Source organism: Varanus komodoensis, unplaced genomic scaffold, assembly GCF_004798865.1.
Source record: "Varanus komodoensis strain SLA01 unplaced genomic scaffold, ASM479886v1 scaffold49, whole genome shotgun sequence".
Taxonomy (NCBI): domain Eukaryota; kingdom Metazoa; phylum Chordata; class Lepidosauria; order Squamata; family Varanidae; genus Varanus; species Varanus komodoensis.
The window spans coordinates 2,051,672-2,071,276 of record NW_025336072.1 but is presented as its reverse complement, the minus strand read 5'-3'; the positions used below and the strand labels follow the sequence as shown (position 1 = coordinate 2,071,276).

Genomic DNA, 19,605 nt, shown 5'->3' with positions numbered 1-19,605 from the left:
TCCTACAAAAATGCATGACTTTGGGAGGGAGACCTGGAAAAGAAAAGTGGAGGCGTTTGCATAGCTCCCACCCTGAGCCTCCTAGTTGTGGGTCAGCAGGATAGCAGGAGGTTGCTTGGGTCTCTCTATCCTTCTCAGGATAATAAATAGCTTTATTAATCTCAGTTGTGATGAACAGCACTGGGGTTGTATTTATTTTATATAAGATAGTTGTATGCTGCCTTTTAAAGAAAAAGAAAAGATACTGTCGCCTGTAAGAGCCCTGCAGTGGAAGGTCCCTGCACAGGAGTGGGCTGTTGCTGCCGCCGCCACATTGATCGCCCTTCAGCATCTTCCTTTGGCCACCGCATTTGCAGCCCACTTGGAACTAACTGTGAGCCTGCGCCAGCCTCAGGAGAAAGGGAGCGATTAGAGTAGCTCTCCCCAACCCAGTATCCTTGAGAAGTTTCAAACCAGAGCTGCCCACATGCCTGTCCCTTGGTTGTACTGGTGGGAAATGCTGTCCAAAACATCTGAAGGGTGCAAGGTTGGGGAAGGCTGGGCCAGAGGTACAGGACCTCTTGGGCAGCAGCTGGCCATTGACACAAACACTTGAGTTCCGTACAAAGACAACATTCTGTTCTCAGATTTGAAAAACCAAAAGAAAATGGATGCATCCTATCATGAGGATGTTGGAAGGCAACAGAAGACATGCAGGAGCCAATAAAAAGAAAACAATAGCTTTCAATTTCCTGCAGTTTTTTCTTCATGAACTTTGCTATGAATAACTGATCTGTGCCAGCATGCATTTGGAGAAGGGATGTAGGGCTCTCCTGGAGGGCTGACTGAGCCAGGGTCACTTAGATCATTTCCCTGAGATGTCTTTACTAAGTATAAGTTTAAACTTTAATAAAGCATAATGTTTTCCCTGTCATGGAGACATATTAAAAATAGTGCATCTAATTAATGATAGCTGTACCACATCTGAAATCTACGGGAAGAGGCATTATATAGCAAGTGTGAGCTGTCCTGAGGCTATATAGCAAGGGGACAGCATACTTTAAATAAAAACTTTAAATAAATAAATAAATTATAGCCAGTAAGTTCTAGGCGTTAGAATGTGAGGCTTAGAGCAAAAATCCTCACCCAGCCACAAAACCAGCAGGGGGACACTAACCCAACTGCCCCCACACGATTGTTGTCAGCATAAAACAAGGCGTAGGAGAACCTTGTACTTGCTGAACTGACTTGTTTGGGTAAAAGGCAGGATCGGAATCAAACTAATAATAATTAATGTGTTCTGTTTACTGACATCTAGTAAATGTGCCCTAGAACTGGAGGGAGAGCCTCTTTCTGTCCAAATTCCATTTTGGAGAAGTTCTTGGGGGCTGCATTCAAGTGGTGGGTGGGGTCAAAAGTACAAATTAAAAATAGCAGCACATCATACCTGAAAGCTGTTACTCCCAATAACTGAGACTTAAGAGATTTGTGTCCACCTTTTTAAATGGGGAGCACGGTGAACAGGTAACCATCAAGCCATCAGTGTTTGGGGAAAATGAGGTGGGGCCATCTGAGTAACCCTTAAGATTTGGCCCACAAAGATTTCCACCTTTGCAATAAAAAACTGAGACAACTCTGATAAAGAGATGCTTAAGTATACCAGCATCTTTGCTTCCTCATTGCAGTAGTTCAGCTTTTCTTTTCTTTTGCAGAATTGTCAAACTTTTAACAGCCTTAGCTGCCTTAGCACCACAGCGGATGACTGTGCTCAGCAGAATCAGTTCTCACCTGACATCAGTGGCACCAGTTCATGGACGACAACTTTGGACGTCATGCCAGGCAGGACACCAGCCTGTACCCCTGTGCCAGAGCCACACTCAAATGTGGAAGAATGTAAATTGAACAAAGAAGATTTCTCCTGTGAAGAGTCAGAGTTTTGTGCCACAGAAGATGAGAGCACTAGAAAAGAAGATGAAAACTCCTCATGGAGGAACGGTGGGACAGGAGGGGACAATGTCTTTCAGTTGGATGGGGAATTGGATATCGAGCAAATAGAAAACAACTGAGAACACGAAGGATGAGGTGTCTGCGTCGGAGCTCTTAGAGGTGGTAAAATCTTGCTGATATTATTGCAGACAGGAATTTTCCTTCTTCTTGGCAAGTGGGAGAAGACAAGAAGTTTTGCCAAAATTTCATCAGGTATCTCATTAAACCTTGAAACTTTTAGAACTACTGTAGCCCATGAGGTTTCGCAAACAAGCTTTAGAGAAAATTTCTAAATTACATCAGCACATTTTTTTTAAAGAAAGCTTTGTGGATGTATCAAAACTTGAAATTCTCGAATGTTAGAAGAACAGTAAATTAAAAACAAAGAACAGGGCTTAAGCAAAAAGGAAGGGAGGACCAGAATGTCCGTTGCTGGTCTTCATTTACAAAGTAGGTAATATACCATCTAGAGAGAAAGCATATGAGGATTTCCTCTGCCTGATGGGAATCCTACTCTGCTTTGGCTTTTGGAAAGGGTGGAGTATACAGACAGTTTATGGTTGTTGACTAATTTTGATTTTAAACTGCATCTCAGCTATCCTCAGCAAAGGGAGAAAGGAGGAGATGAGCATTGTTACCTGGATCCAATTTCTTTCAGATTGCGTATCCAATAGTTCTTACAAAGTCTCATAAATCAGAAGTTCCAGTTCTTTGCTGTAGAGTCAAAATTTCCAAAGATGCAGTAGCCTGCTATGGTCCATAAACTCAACTTATTTCCTTTGTATTTCTCAATAACACCATGAAAAGAAAGTACAGTACATTTGCCCGGATTGAACAAAGGAGATCTGTGGGCATTAACAGGTTTCCACACTTACAACCCAATCTGGTCCAGGGTGGACCAACTAGGTGCATCTTTTGATGAAAATGAGAATTCATTGCCCTTTTGGGGCCCCACTATTTGTTATGAGTAGTCAGTTACTTGCAGCTAGAGCTGGATGGAGGCCATCGCTTTGGGGAGAAGATCAACCCAAACATTTGTGCATCCTGAAATTTAAATAAATGGTAGAAATACATTCTGAATGCTATATTCATAATACTGGTTATCTGGATAATGGGTTACATGGCATATATAAAAACAAAAAGCATGAGTAGATAATGGAGTTTCTTGAGTTTGGTGCTTTGCAGCTGGAAAGGATCATAAATACTTGTTTTATGTGGAACAGATGAACCCTTCCTCACCTTGGAGCCCTCCAGGTGTTTTGGACTTCAACTCCCATCAATCTCCAGTCAGACTAGGAATGCTGGGAGTGCTAGCTCAAAACATCTGGAAGGAAGCCAGATGGGAAAGACTGAAATAATGTATGGTTGCTTTACTGCACTTTGTACAGCATAATTAGTATCTAAAATCACATTCAGCAGCAAAAAGAAGTGAAGGTTACACATTTCTGTGCATGCATCACACCTCATCTCGAAATCATCCACACCCAGGACTGGAAAGACCAAACACTAATGAAAGGCAGGTGCAGCACTGCCTTTCTTTCACAAAATATGGTGGCAACTTGCACTGCAGGACCAGTTGTGGGACTATAGCCCTTGACTGATTGCATGTATTGCCACCTCCCCATGGAAGACATAAATACATGCAGTCCTAAGAGCAGGAGGAATTACCTCAGTGGATATCTGTTGCCCAGTTTCCCCATTCACAATAGAATGAAACTGTATCTTTAAGATAAAACTTATTTTTAGCCACTTAGTGCTGTTTTCAATGGAAGAGGGCTTATTGCTTTCTGCGATGGGGGCAGCATAAAAATGCTATAAATAAAAATAAATAAATAAATTATAAAAACATAATCTAGTGCACCCTGTAGAGATTAATTGAGAATCACAGATCTTGCCCATGTGCCTCTAGTATAGGAGTGGGGAATCTAAGACCTCCAAGATGTTGTGGGACAGTATATCTCATTAACTCTGACCATTGGCTATGCTGCCTGAGGTTGATAGGTGTTGTAGTCCAACATTACTTGTAGGGGTGCAGCTTCTCCTGCCCTGTTCAAAGGTGTTAGCTCTCTCGTCTTTTGAGTTTGAGCAGCATTGGTATTTGATCTGAGTAGGCTTGGTAAGCTGTCACCCTACAAACACTTGTATGAGCTGGGTTATATGGCATAATACCCTGCAATAATTTCCTCCTGCTCCTCCTTCACCTGTTGAGACAGTTGGCTATACCTTATTTTTTTCAGACCTCAATTGTCTTCACTCTTTCAAAAGGTGCCAGTCTGAGTTTCTATCAGTTGGGCTGTGCACACTTTGGATTATTATTATTTCTTTTAAAAAGAGATTTCTGCACAAAGATAGCAGCAAATTCTGCACCTTGTAAAAACTAATCATATTTGCATGTATCTTCTTAAAATGCAACAAGGAACTGAGTTAGTGACTGGAGTTCCACCTCCTAACCATTTGGAAATTTTACCAGCTTCTATCAAACAACGAGGCTGAATTCTACGTCTAGTATGAGTCACAGAATTCCAGTAATGCTGTTTATACCAAGACCTGTCTACACCAATGCAGTACAGGCTTCGTGGATGGCTTGGTCTTGACTGTATACCCATGGAGAGATCTTTAGAAGCAGAAAAATCATTTCATCCATTGCACCAAAAATTGGCTTGATACATGGAAGCCAGACTTGGGCTTGCATGTTTGCTGCCTTTTTAGGCCATCATGCATTTTTTTTTCTTTTACAGAAAAACCAGTCTGCTATAACATCCTAGCTGCCCAAATATGGTTTGCACTAGGCCTATAGACTGGAATTGCAAAGCACTGTCAAAACTGTGGTTTGTGATTAAGATTTGGTTAGCAAGCACAGGCCATATTTTGCAGGGTTTGAGAGAATGAGTCACTATGGTTTCCTACAAAAGGGGGTGGAATTGGAGGAGGAGTGTGCACAAGGCTGAGTCTCAGTGTTAGTTGTTGGCTGAGCAATTCTCACATTTCAGTTCTCAGTCACAGGAATCCTCAACCTATTTGGCAAGATCTGTGATGATCACAAATGGACTCCCATGCGAGTGGTGACAATTATACAAGAGAGAGAAAAGGTCCAGGATGGCTCTGGCAGCCACCACATCCTGGAATCAAACACAAGACTTTCCATCACACTGCTGATGACATGTTGCAGAATGTGAGCTGCTCAGATCAATGTATGCTCCCTGTTCGCAGACATGAGCAACCCCGCCCCCCCCAATGGTAAGATAGCTTAGATGAACAAACAATAAATACACAGCACAGCACAGGATACCTTTAGTTATACAGATTGCATAGGACCTGCCTTTGGCTAAGACGAGGCTGATACAAAATGCAGTCCGAGATACAGAAATTCAGGTAGCCACAGTCCAGCATTTCCTTCTACTTCTTTCACTGATTGTAGTGAACAATAAGCATATACAATGTAGAATGGATAGCTCAGTTGAATAAGCTGTTCACTTACTACAAGGAAACATTTTGTGTACTTATAGAGAAGGGAGAAAAGAGCAGTTTTGTTTTTGTTTTTATTAAGCAGCACAGGTTTGTTTGTTCTTTTTTTAAACTGCACTTTTTTCCTATGGTGGTATAGATGCTTTCAGCTTCTAATACCATAGTAGATTCCGCCCAACTGTAGCTTTACAATGTCCAGTCAAACTGTACAGATTTTGTTTGTTTGTCCATTTGTTGATTTATGCTGATCCTTCCTAACTGATGCTCACATGATGTGCAGGCCAAATATTAACTTAGGGAAGGAATTGCTTTCATTCTGAATGTCCTGGATTGTGCATTTTGGTGCCTTGGTGCAACCTGGTGAACACATCTATAAAACTGAACATTCTTAGAAGGACATGTTTGTAGGATTTTGGCACTTAACATGCACTGTTGATTTCAGAAACTGACAGAGCAGATGTTCCCCAGTTTTGACTGGAATGGGCTCTCCCAAATTGAACTAAATTTGGCCCAATTCAGGACTGATTCTATGCTTTGGCTTAATTCAAGTTGCATTGCAGTCTCAGCGGTGGCCAGGCATGTGACATTCCCTTTGTGAACCTTTTTGTTCCTCTTCCTCTCCTGCCTGCCTGCCCGCTCACCCCGCCCCCCAGGTGGCAGGTGGCCTCACACACACCATGGCAGAACTCTCTTGCCCCCCCCCCCCCCCCGCTACATTGCCCCAAGCAATCACATTTCCCTCTTGAGGATTTCTCCAACATTGTAAATAGGGAACAGGGTAGGGCTGTGTTGGGATGAGTCATGGCAAGGGAGGCAGGTGATACTGCAGTATTGGTTCGGGACTGATGAATGACAGTGACGTATCTGTGGCATGAGCCTACATTTTGCTTTGCGGAGGGCTGATCAGCAGCAGCTATTTATGGTTTCAGGTCGGCATGATCTGTGTTGTGGTGACTTCAGCATTTCATCAAACTACTGCTGCATTCCCAATTGGGCAAATTTATAATGGCAATTGGATTGGCCCACATCCTGACAAGCTAAGTGGACCCTGTGAATCAGTCCTAAACTGCACAGTGCGGTCTAAGCTAAACAGGTACAATCTGAACACAGACTGGATGTGCAAGAGTGCACATAGTGCACCATTTACTATTAAAAGTAAATGTTGGTTAGATAACATCTACATGTGTAGCTATTTCTTAAGGGTACAGCAAATAATACTTGTCCATGGAAGTTTTGAAGAGTAACTTTCAGCAAAGTTACAAAAATCCATGAATACAATATGGAAGCAGACTGGAGGAGAAAGACTATTGCTTATGGTGATACGCCGGTTCTGTTCTACATAGAACTTGTGTCAGAGCATTTGATACATGTTGTAAGATCCCACATTTCTTGCCTTGAAGTGTTCATCATCTCCTTTTTCCCAGTAACTCTTTAAAAAGTACTCTGTGCAGCCCTTTATTGGTAAGCTACTGCAAACACTGAGTTGAATTGAGACTAAGGCTGCAATCCTATACTCACTTGCATGGGTGTAAATGTCACTCAACTTAGTGGGGATTACTTTTGAGTAATCATGTATAGGATTGTGCTCTAAGGTAGCTGAATTTAGGTCCCAGTGAAATCAGTGGGACAAGCTAGTCATGACTTAAGTCCAACTGATTTCAATGGGGAGGGCATCAATTGATGTAGTCTGGATCCAACTCATTCTGTTTCTTTTCTATTTGTTGCATGTTCCTGAAGTGACAAGACCTTCCCTCGCTTGGATTGCATAAAGACATTTCCTAATTCTCTACTATCAAGTAATCAATCACCCATCTGATGTGCATAAATGCACATTTTCCCCTCTACTTTTTTAACCTTAACATTCTGTCACTGAAGTAACTATTCTTAATTGTAGCATCTGCTTTTGGGTGTACCAACCTAGAGTACATCTTGTGCCATTAGCATTATTCTTTTTGAGAAAGCATAGGTCTGACTTACATACATCTTGATTTATGGATGTTCAGTTTGCTTTTAGTGCTATAGAGATGCTATTTTCCTTTCATGGGACTGTAAACTCGTAAGGGCTTTAAAAAAGCAAAACAAAAAGGGCTGCTACCTACAACAAGCTAAATGCACAGAGTAGGAAAGTGCCCCAAAGGACCACTACCCAACTCTCTTAGCTGTAGTGTAGCATTTATTATATAGCAGCAAACCCTCTTTGCCTTAGTAAATATGCTTCACTGAATAATGGCCTTTCAGTGGGCACAACTGCATAGACACAGTATACTGTTTTGCCTAAGGTTAGGCCAAGATGACATTTGATTGGATTGTACTGGTTTTGGTTTTGTATGATTTATGTTCTGAAACTGAGTTTTAAAAGCCTTACTTTTTAAAAAATAGAAATAAAACTTTGTGGATTTATGAATGTGTGTGTGTGTGTGTGTGTGTGTGTGTGTGTGTACATAGATATACATACACACTCATGCAAAATCAAACTCTGAAATATAGTATGTGTCTCATATTCAGAGGACATCCTCTCAATTGTAACATATAAGATGCATTGATCTCCGGAAATCACAGAACCTCAGCTGGATCTACTGCTTTCCTACTGGATCCCTCCACCAGGGATTCCCTTGTTCCTGCTGGAGTTGTATGATGCTACATGCACTACTTAGATTAGCTCACTTGGCAGATTTTTGCCAGGTGGGTTCCAGAATCTGCCACTAGTGTTTGTTGTGGGTAATTGCCTTTATTTTCTAAGCAGTAAAGTCAATTCAGCATGGAGACTGACAAAAGCTTGTTTGAAACATGGATCTAGCTGGACTGTGGATGTTTCATGATAGCAGCAATAAATGTTAACAATTTCCCTCTTTTAAAAAATGGAGCAGGGTGTTTTGCTTTGTTTTCTTTTGTATTAGCACTGGTGAACTTGCTTACAAAGAATTTGCCATGCACCTGCAGTGATTGCTCTTTGGAACATGTATTCATGAAACATGAGATACATCAAGAAAGAAAGGAAGCAGAAGAATATACTTCTGGATTTGACTGTAATATTTCACGATACTGAATAGCCTCTTTGGCCAATAACCATTGTGTTTCAGGTGCATTTTCAATAGTCCTTATTGGAAAGGACAAGAGGATATTTTTAGGATTGTAGCCGTGTTTTCCAGCATTTGTTTTTGATGTTTAAGAATCAAATGAATCAAAAGATGATGATGGCCAAAAAGCCTTGAGAAACTATGAATTCTGGTAACCTTCAGCGTGTCTGTGTGTGTGTTTGCACACTCTGTGTGTGTATGTGTGTCTGTCCATGATAACTGCACAGATGCAGGCATATTGACATGTATACAAAGTCAGCTCTGTAGTTGGTGTTATATTTGTTCAAAATCAACTATTATTGAAGACTATTCCTTGACCTGAAAATTAAGACTGCTGATTTGTACTCTCTCAAATGACTTTATTGCACTATAGAGCAGCTCAGTCTCAGGAATTTACTTGTTACTTTGACGATGTAAATAAAGCTTTCTGATTCTGTAACCTGCCACCTGGCATTACTCTTTGTTTATGCTTTCCAGTGTTGTCCCAGTTACCAAGATTCCATCACCATTTAAAAAAATCAATCTTTTGTTTGCCCAAAGAGTAGTACTGAGAAATATTGGACAGACAGTCATGTCACCTATGAAACTGCAGTATCCCACCTTTCATTCATGATTATAGTTTAACCACACTCCTCGAGCACTAAGAAATGGGCAGAGTACAGCACAGCAGAACTGGCAGATGGCCCGCTCTTGTCCACCACTGCATGAGCAACATCTACACGTAGGCCTAAAAAATCTGTAGTGTTGAGTTTTCTTGGTGCTGCAAACTCCCCATCATTATAAAGGGCAAAGAAGAGGAAGGAGTGGGTTGAGTCCTTCCCAGTCTTACCTATACAGTACCTCATTCATTCATGTGCAATTCACCTTGAGCAGTAGTTCTGCTTGTAGGTAAGACTATAGGTTCAGTCTGTGTTGCTCAGCATGTTCTCATGTGGAGTGAAGAGCTTTCTTTCACCTCTGGGGCAAGTGTGAATCCCCTCTAGTTGCTCCCGTCCCCTCTGCTCCGGCTGACGTGACTCAGGGAGCAAGGAAGGCATAGCTAATCAAGGCTGCTCTGTTCATAGGCCTTGTATTGCTTCACCCATTTCTTCTGGTCACAATCAAAGAATGCTTCTTCCTATATGGAATGGTAGCACCACTGTAGGAAATCATTAGCCCAGTTTCTTAGTCGTTAACCTTATTCTAAATTATTAGATGTAACTGCGTTTACTCACATTCCTTGATGCTAATGGAAGATTCATCCCTTCTCTCTGGCTTTGTTCCAGAACAAGTAAGATGGCAATGCTATGTACTTTAATGGGAAGATGCGTGGCACACAAATGAATGCAAAAATATTCCTTGCAGCCAGAAAGTTAGATGGCAGGGAGACATCTAGGTGCTAACTCTTTGTGTACAACATGCTTGTTTTCCCAGAAGCAGAGTATAATTTTGTAAAGACTGATCCTTACAACATAAGCCCCAACTGCCTAGCTATTGATAATAGGCATATACGAATTGACTTTTGAATTCATCCCTCATTTAAGTAAGGGCAGTGGAATGCCAGTCTTCCCACATATAGAGGTGGTGCCGGCGGCGGCAGCATTTGAAGCATATACTTTGCCTGTACTGGCCTCACCATTTTACTTTAAAAGATGGGAGGTTAAGGGGATCCTCTGTCTCTGTAGGCTAAAGTTCAAATACAGTGCAATGAAAAAGAACATTGCAAAAGAAGCAGAAAGAAAATGAATGATCTGAACAATGAATAATAGCAGAGCTTCCTCCGCCCCTACACAGTACCCTCTAGATCTGTTGTATTACAGTTCCCATTATCCCCAGCCAGCATGCCCATTATCGAGCACATCTGATAGAAACCAGGCTGGGAAAAGCTGGAATTGGCCCCTGCATGTTGCCTATGCATTTATGCACATGGATCCTGCAGTTCCAGAATACCTCATTAAGCGAGAGCAGCCCTGACTCCAGCAGTTCATCTGCCATCAGAAACACTCCTAAGCTTAAAGAGAATGGGAAGCAGGATTTTAGACTCCAAGAAAAGTGAACCTCCATGGGATCTGCCTTTACTCAGCACTGGCCACAAAGCAGAGGTTACATTTACAGGAAGTTGAGATGTTAAATTCCATAAATATCTGCTTGAATATGTTAAAGAAGTGTAGCACACAACCAAGTAATGATTGGAAGTCACACCATATCAGAAATGGGATGCATAACTCCTGTTCACTGATTCAAAGACGCAACCGCTAGTTCATGTTCTGTAACACTGCTTTCTGCTGCCAGGTGGCCCAGAGTTAATTTGGCCAGTGTCCTATCACAGACAGTATCTGCCATATCTCTAAAAGGATTCCCACAGGGCTAAGTATAGTGACTGCATGCAAAGCTATGGTGTGCATCTTTTGGGCTTAGGGATGGTCAGGGGTGACCATAAACAAACACCAGGAAAGGACAAAGGATCTTTAGCCACTTCCACAATCATCACCTTTCATCAGGTATCTTTCTATGGGAAAATTTTCAGATTCATCTATCGGAGTAAAGCACAGTGGTCTCTTCTTCACAGCACGAGTGAGAAAAAGCTGTGATTTTTTGAGGAGAGCTCGTTGCTCGGAGACACAACCAGGCTAGACTTCTAGGGAAGGCCTATTAACATAGGGAGATCAAATGGCAGCCCATCACTCAATGAGATAGTCATTTAGAACATGGTCAAGACATTTACAGCTTTTGAAGGATATCAGGAAAGCAAAAGGTGTTCTTTTACAGTGAAACTTCAGTACCATTTACTCTCAAGGCATGTTATCCTGCAAAAAAAGCCCTCTCCATAATGCAGTACTGCACAGACAATCTATAGAACACATTCACCTTTTCTGTCCAGCCCCCAATTCTCAGGTCTACAGCAAGCACTGCAGCCTCTAGAGGCCCAGGTTGCAATAGCACAAGTTTAAAAGAAGCTGCTTCCAGAGCATCAGGAAAAAGGATGGATGGAGGCAAGGCATTATTATTATTATTATTATTATTATTATTATTATTATTATTATTATAACATTTCTATGCCGCCCCTTGCCGAAACCTCGGGGCGGCTTACAACATGATAAAATACATTGAAATACAATAGTACATAATAAATTACCATTAAATATAAAAATACAAAAAATACATTGATTTACAAATACAAAATTAAAATTATCAGTATAAAATAAAAATATAGGATGAGAAAGAGAAGGAAGAAGAAGTTGCCCAGGCCAGATCATATGTTTTAACAATTGAAATGATGTTTAAATAAAAAGGTCTTTACCTGGCGCCGAAAAACCAGTAACGACGGTGCCAGGCGGACCTCTTTGGGGAGTGAATTCCATAGGTTGGGCGCCACCGCAGAGAAAGCCCTCCTCCGGGTACTTACTCTCCTAATTTCTTTCATGGAGGGTTCCCGGAGAAGGGACTCTCCCGCAGATCTCAAAGGGCGGTCGGGCATATACGGACGTAAGCGCTCGTTCAGGTAGCCAGGACCCAAGCCGTTTAGGGCTTTGTAGGTCATAATCAACACCTTGTACTTTCTAGCACCATGATAGGTCATTGAACCAGAGGTTGCTGAACTTCACCTCCCATCACCCCTAGCATGCACACCGAAGTTTTAGGGATGATGGGAGATGCAATCCAACAACATCTAGCAGCATCAGTAGTGTCTGGCAGGAGGGGCATGACTGGACATTGTCTTCTTACCATCATGGCACTAGTCCTTCAGATACCCTTCAACAGTAACAATGTTCCGGTCACCTGTCTCCACCAATCTGCTCAAATACACCAAGTATGCAAATAAGTAGCCACAATCTTCCTGTTCTGTGGCAAATATACACAAGATATAAGATCTACTGAATGCAGTCTACACTGAATCTCCTACAGGTACTGGTAGCTTGAAAACAGCTTATGCTGGTGGGAATGCAGTTTTAAAATCCCTGTTTTCCTCATGTTGTTACTTGCTCAGCACTTTCAAAAGAACAAGTGCCTTTAAATGTATGCAGGAAATCATGACCTCACCACTCGAAAACATTAGTGGATAGAAGAAGGCCTTCCATGTAAGAAGACATGAACAGACAAAGTTGAGATCCAGCACATGAACAACCTTGTTGAGAACTGAGCCATGCTATCTAGTATATATTCTTACTGTCATGCATATTCAGCAACACATACACTGTCAAAAAACAAAAGGATAAGTGCATCAATGTTCATAAAATCCCAGGGAACACTTGCATATAAAAACTACCCAAGAACTCTTGTAGAAACCAAATCACTTGTTTTCCTACAACTGAAAGGATGTACTTAATTCAGCCACACTGACAAATGTAAGGATCTAAGGTTTGAGCCCAACAGGGACTATTGAAGCTAATGGTGTCACTGAGACTCGTACTACTTGGTCTAGAAATATGAGCATCAGGAAGGGTTATGAACCTTTAAATTCATTGTTATGCTAAAATGCTCACTGCAAACATAAGACAAGCACTTTGATGCCTGAATTAATCTCTGGCTGCTATTTAACAGGAGCTATTCAGCCCCCAAATCCCTCTCCTTCGGCATCCAACCTTCTCCCACCAACTCACCTTCTCTCCTTTTCTCAAGCCCACTTACCAAGTTAGTGCCAAGGCACCAGCTCAGACATTAGTTGGATACCCTAGTTAGGTCACCAAAAGAAAGAACTTTGCTTGAAAACAGTGAATCCTGCTTGGATTAAGAAAATGCAACCTGCTTTTTGAAGGAGAAGCAGTAGACAAACAAACTGAAAGAAACTGCCTGGGCAAGAACAAATCCCATTTTAATTATCCGGTAATGACTTATTTTCACAGGGCTATTATGAGAATGTTAGCTAATGATGCCATCAGTTTACTACCCCATCTCCTATCCTTAAGTAGATTTAGATGTGCTGTGTAGAGCAATCAATCAATGCGCTCATTGGCTCTTGTGGGCAACTAGACAGGCAGAAGTGGACTTCCCGGTGGCACATCTCTGAAAATGCTACACAGAGGATTGGAGGAAGCTGCCGAATGGCTTTGACAGTGAGGTGGGCTGGACAAGAAATCTCAAAAGACGAATGGCAGGCAGCTTCTCTGAGTAAGGCAATTCTACCAGTAGAAAGCAGATCCTGGATTGAACCCATGATACATTATATTGTAGCATGCTTATTTTCTCTTCTCCAAACCTAGAGCCTTAATCTCTCCCTTATTCCCTTTTAGCTATCCCCCAGTGGAGACTTAAGAGGCAAAGAATCTATCACCACTCACCCACCCTCCCATAAAAGTCCAGTGCAAAAATAAATCATTTCACCCACAGGCTTAGCGTCATTTCATGGAGGAAAACTACTTTGAAAAATGAAGAAGATCAAAATATCCCCAGCAAAGAAAACAATGGAAAACACATTTCAGAAGCCTTGCAACATCCAAAATGTTTCTGTGCAAATAGCTGAAGGAACGTAAGAAAATGCCCAGATGTTTGAGTGACCTCTCGTATTGCAGAGGATGCTGCCAAAAGAAAATCTGATAATGAGTGGAATAATCAGATCATCTTCTTTTTATTAGCATCTGTTAAGACTGTGTTTTGCAAAGTCTTATTATAAGGCTGTATATGCGAGTCTGTTTCAGCATCCCCTCAACATGCTGACATTTGGGCACAATATTACATTCAAATAAAAAAGAACTCACAAAGGTAACCTAAACCTGTGAGATTAGAACAGGCAGTCACCAGATCTGACAATTCTAGGCTGTTTGATCGCGGCCGTCTGCTACATGCAGAGGTTGCACATGACCAAAACTAGCAGCAAGAACATCAAGCTTTGGGGTTATTTTGAACCATGTTTATTCATTTGCAAATGTAATGTGAAGATTAGGGCTGGGAATATCTCTGGCTTTCCACCACCAAGGCTGATATGCCATTGGGCCTTTTCCCACAAAGGAATCTGCATGTGTTTTGGTCCTTTTTTGGTTTTTCAGTTTCTGTTTTAAATCTTGTACTGCATGTATCTTGGTGTTGCTTCTAGGTTCTAGTTGGCTATCATTTTTATTGTACTACACTTTAAAATGTTTAACTATTTATATTATATTGAATCTGGTTGTATTTCATGATTTTAATTATGGTGAACTGCATAGAGAGCATCAGATACTTATTTGTACAAATATGTAATAAAAATACATTTTTCCTGCATCCTCACATATTTTGTAGATATCCCCATGACTGAAGTGTGTTTGTGCACATTGTAGAAGTGTGTGCGGCTCTTGTTGCACATTTTTCAAATGTGTGATCCTCCCCTCCACCCAATATGCATCATAAGTCCAGAAGGGGATGGATTTTTGACTGCAAGGTGCATTCAGTTCCACAAGGTAGGAATTATGTAAATATGTAAAAAACAAGAACAAAACCTTAGATGGAGCATGCTTCATCCCTTCCTAGTGAAGACAGCAAAAGCTTGACCACTACTTGACCATTCTCTGTTTATACCTGGGAGTGCAGAGGTCATTGTCCTAGAACATGCTGGATTTTTAAAAAACAAATTTCTTTACAGGATCTTTCTGCCCCCACTTCCCCAATCTTTAGTACATCTTTTAAGGCTTGTGGAACCAAATATAAACACACAGGTTGCTTACCTGTAACTGTCATTCTTCAAGTGGTCTTCTGTGCATTCACACATAGGGGCTTTGCCCACACACGTTTGCTCTGTGGCAAAGCCCCTATGTGTGATTGCACAGAGTCCGCAAAGAAGGACCAAACCGTACAAACTGAAGACTCTTCCTTAAAAGACATCACAAACATGCAAATGTACTGGGAAAAGAGGTTTGACTGCAGCAGCCTGCTCAGTCTTTTTTGAGGTAGCAGAGACGCCTGGGCCAAAGGAAGGTGCAGAAAAGCCCCACGGCCTCACCAGGAAGATGGGAACCACTTCAGCAAGTCAACTTGTTTGTGACAAAGTGCAGGTAAACACAGCATGGCTGAGTCCTTGATCTCCCCAATTAAATATTTAAATGGGGTTTAGACAGAACAGGCTGCAAAGTAGCATTTCTTCAAGAGATGTATATGGTGTGTGAATAGTGCATACCTTTATGTACACAGAAAGGGAAACCCAAACCAGAGCTGTTGAATACAATCATAAACCACATCTCTTTATTTGTTAAAATGGTTCAGCATAAAAATTCACTTCTAAATCTCATTGCATATCAGCACCATTGTGACTGGATTTATTTATTTGTCTTAATATTTATATATTGCCCCATTCCCATAGGCTCTGGGAAGTTTGCAAGAAATTAAAATCAACAGTGAGAAATATTGACTAAGACAATGTTAAATACAACTGACAAGAGAACCCATCAGGGAAGGCCTGTCAGAAGAGAGACATTTTCAACTCCTTCTTAAAAGTGGGGATTGGGGAAATCAGATGCATCTCTCTGGGCAGACCATTCTGCAGCTTAGGGGCAGCCACTGAGAAAGTCCTTTGGGTGGTGGACATTAACCTTACAGAAGATTATCCCCGAGGACCTTAGTTGGCCAGGTGGACTGTATGGCAAAGGGGCTCCTAAAGGGTTCTTCCCTGCTCAATACTATCATTTAAATAAAGCTACTGACTGCCATTTCAAGCAATAATCAGCATGTGAAAACATTTAGTGATTGTTTGGGATCAGAAGGCATGAGCCAGGGATATTTTGGCTGAGGGCCAAGCAAAAGACAACATTGTGATTCATGCAGTTAGTGTTTCTATCTAACTGATGATGATGATTAATATTATTATTATTAGATCCAGATTGGGACCCTTACCAAGATGAGAAGGGGATGAAGGTAAATTTCTGCCCTCGACCATTTCACTGCCATCCTAGTCATCGGTGCTTGCTATTTGCCAAGAAGAGCCTTCCTCCCAGTGCAGATGGGTTGGGGCCCTGACCCAGACTGGGACTGTAGCAAGAGGCAAAGGTTGGAGCAGGCTTCCTCAACCTGGCACCCTCTGGATGTTTGGAAGGCAACTCTCACCAGCCCCCAAGCTGGTAAGGGCAAGGGCAGGAATATCTGGAAGGCACCAGATTGAGGAAAGTTGGGCTAATGCTTTTCTGCTCCTCACCAAAACCCCATTTTGAACCAGGCTCCTTGGGAGCCTGACTCCTTGTCTGTTGCAAAAGCACATTCACATTATTGCTAATGGTGCTAACTGTGCCATGTGTGGCTTGGTCCTAGGAGGAAATCAGGACCAGATAAAGAGTCAATGTGTCACCTGCAAAGCATGAACTCAAGACCTTAGTCCTACCCCTGAGGTGGAAAACCCAAGTCTGGGAAGACGGGGCATCAAAAGACTCCCCCCATACTCCCCCACCCTTCTACATGTCAGGGAAGATCTTGTAAAGATCTCCATCCCCCAAATTGCTGAGGTTGAGCAAAAGAGTCCAGAACAATCTTGACCTTCCTTTGGATGTCATGGCACAGATTTTGGAGTGGAATGAGAACTGAAGGTGCCCTCAGCTCTGTCCTCCACAGATTCCAGATACCTTGGCCTGTAATTTCCCAGACATACTCATGGCCAGAAGGGAATCTGCAGTTGCCAGGGCATGAACATAACTACTATCATAGGGCCAAGGAGGGGTAGAATACTCCCTCTGCGCATCTGCCACGCAGAGGGAGTATTCCTGTGGGAAGAATGCCCAGGCCCCTTCCTTCCTTCCTGTAGAATCCACTGGCCCAGGATTCTGACACCACTACATGCTTTTCTCTCCTGAGTAACTCACTGCATGTGATGGAGCTATTCACTCAAGTACAGTTGAAGTAAGTGAAGTGCTCGTAAATTATAAGAACTGGGAGCAGTATCAAACTCATTGCTGATGCTGCTTCAGTCTAATTCAGTGGAGAAATAAAGGCCCTAGATGTGCTGTAGGCAAGGGACCTGTTAGGTTCTGCTTTAGCCTCCCTTCTCACTGGCTTCCACAGTAGGGGAGGTGCTCATTCCTGCTATAAGGAATGTGAAATGTAATCCTCAGCAGTAAGCCCCACTGCATTCCGCTGGGAGTACTCCCGCAGAAGCAGGATTAGGCTTGCAGAGAGAGCCTGTAAGCCTGTATCGAGGCTCTTGCACTTCAGGCTGGAGATCTGAGCTCCCAGTCGTTTATTGATTTGATCTGGACCCAGACTTTCGTGGCCAAGTGCTAGCACAAAACCGATTTCAAAACTAAAACTTGATTAAAATAGTATTAAAATGCAATTGAAAACACCACACTAGCAGAATAAAAGCAGCACCAACCCTGGCAGACCAGTTTAAATGCAAACAACCTGCTGGAACAACACAAAAATGCCTGCTGGCAGAAGGGAAGCATTGAGGGTGCCAGCTGCCCCTGCCCTGTCCTGGCAAGGAGGGCAACATCCTGGGAACCGTTACCCAGGAAGCCCCTGACTGAATGCCTCATACACAAGGTCCCTCCACAGACAAAACTAATGGCAGAAGGAGGTTCTCAAAGACTTTTTCTTAACAGGCACTTTTAGATACATGGGGATCATCATTTGGTTAAGGGCGATCTTCTTAGCCTCTGGAGTTGCTGCTGAAAGCAGAGCCCCCAGGAAAGCTTCACCCCGCCAGGTGACAGTCCAGACCCTTTGTGCATGTGTGGCACGCGTGTGCTGTGGGGCCAGGTGGAGCTGTTAATTCAGGCTTCTCTTGATTTAGCCTTACATGCCATCATGCCCGCAACCAGCACACCTGTTGGCGCTGGCTGTTCAGGTGCTTAGGCAGGGGAACTCTTGCACCCTCCTGCTTGAGGGAGCCTGGGAGAAGCTGGCCTGCCATTATGTGAACAGAGTGCTAGCTCTGATCTGGCCTGGCTTTCCTCATGTTCTTACCAGCTGAAATGGCACACAGGCCTTCATGCTCTTGCACTGCAGTGCTAAGGTTAGCCACAATAATTTGATTCTCCCTTTCTATTCCAGGGAGGTGTTTGAGCTGCATTACAAGCAATAGAAGGCAAGGTCTTTCTGCTCAGAAATGCAGAAGACCAACTCCAGCCCTTTCCACCACTAGAACACAGTTCTCTACATGTAAGGCTATTCTTAGGAGAGAAGAACAATATGATTAGACAGAAGCTGCTCAGCTGTGGAAGCCTGGGATCTCTCCAAATCAGTGAAACTCAATGCATCTGTGCATGTTGCTCAAGATGAAGTATGAACCCAGCTGATGAACAGAACGGCGTGGGAGCAAAATAGAGGGGGAAACTCACTTCTTCTGAGGTGCCGAGCACTCCTCTAGCTCTGGTTCCATCAGGAGTTCACAGCAGCTGCACACCAAACACTTCTGAAATAGCATGGCTATTGCCAGGGCTAACTTCAAAACTCTGAAACAACTCTTTCCCTTGTTGGAAAACAAACACTACTTTCCAGATCAGAAAAGGCAGATGTAATATAAAAAGAGCACCCATAGTGGGTCCTGGAGCCCAACATTGCAATTGAAAAAACAGATGTGCAGAGCAGTGAATCAAATGCTGGCTCAGACGCCTGGGTTGCCCCTCCTCTTAGAGTTCAGGGAGGCCATGCAGACTTTTAAAAATGTTTAAATGAACCATATTATGTTTGTGTATTCATTCACTGCCTTTTATTAAAATGTTTTTTCCTCATTTAAAGCTACCCCAGCAGCTGGGGCGGGGAGATTGATGGGTGCCACCATTGGTAGCATACAGAGTAACCTCTCTCCCCAACCTCCCTTGATCCTCCCCCAGCTCAATCCTGAAGAAGAGCAGTCTCTTTGGACTGGATGGAGGAGGCTGACTGCAAAGCAGCATCACGGTTTTACACATGCCTGCCTTCCCTCTGAGGAGAGCACTTCTTCCTCTTGGAGAGTAGCCCAGAAGCATAATCTTCCCATTCTCTGGTTAAGAATCAGACCAGTCTTCCTAAGCCAGTGCCCTCCAGATGTGCTGGAATTCAGTTCCCCATCACCCCCAGACTGGAAGTGGCTGGCTGAAGAAGTGTGAAGAGAACTCACGCGCGATGCATCCGGAGGGCACTGGGTTAGCAAAGTCTGGAGCAAACTAATTCTGCCTTGGTTTCTTAGGAAAGTGACCTGAAGTCAGAGTGGCCACTCTCTCTAGGCCTTCTTCTAGAAAATAAGGGC

The 19,605-nt window shown here is 42.7% G+C and overlaps 1 protein-coding gene across 13 annotated transcripts in view; it reads left to right on the top strand.

Moving 5' to 3' along the window:
• The window catches only part of FAM53B (family with sequence similarity 53 member B), a 160,640-nt gene that overhangs the window by 137,332 nt on the left and 3,703 nt on the right, over positions 1-19,605 (top strand). For 10 of the 13 annotated variants that reach the window (XM_044445673.1, XM_044445674.1, XM_044445681.1 and 7 more), the window contains one exon: positions 1,692-8,951. In XM_044445673.1, the coding sequence (XP_044301608.1) occupies positions 1,692-2,045 (354 nt within the window). In that variant the 3' untranslated portion in view covers positions 2,046-8,951. Of the gene's footprint in view, positions 1-1,691; positions 8,952-13,717; positions 14,682-19,605 lie in introns of those variants that run through there. The other 3 variants (XR_006416227.1, XR_006416225.1, XR_006416226.1) reach the window with 3 other exon arrangements.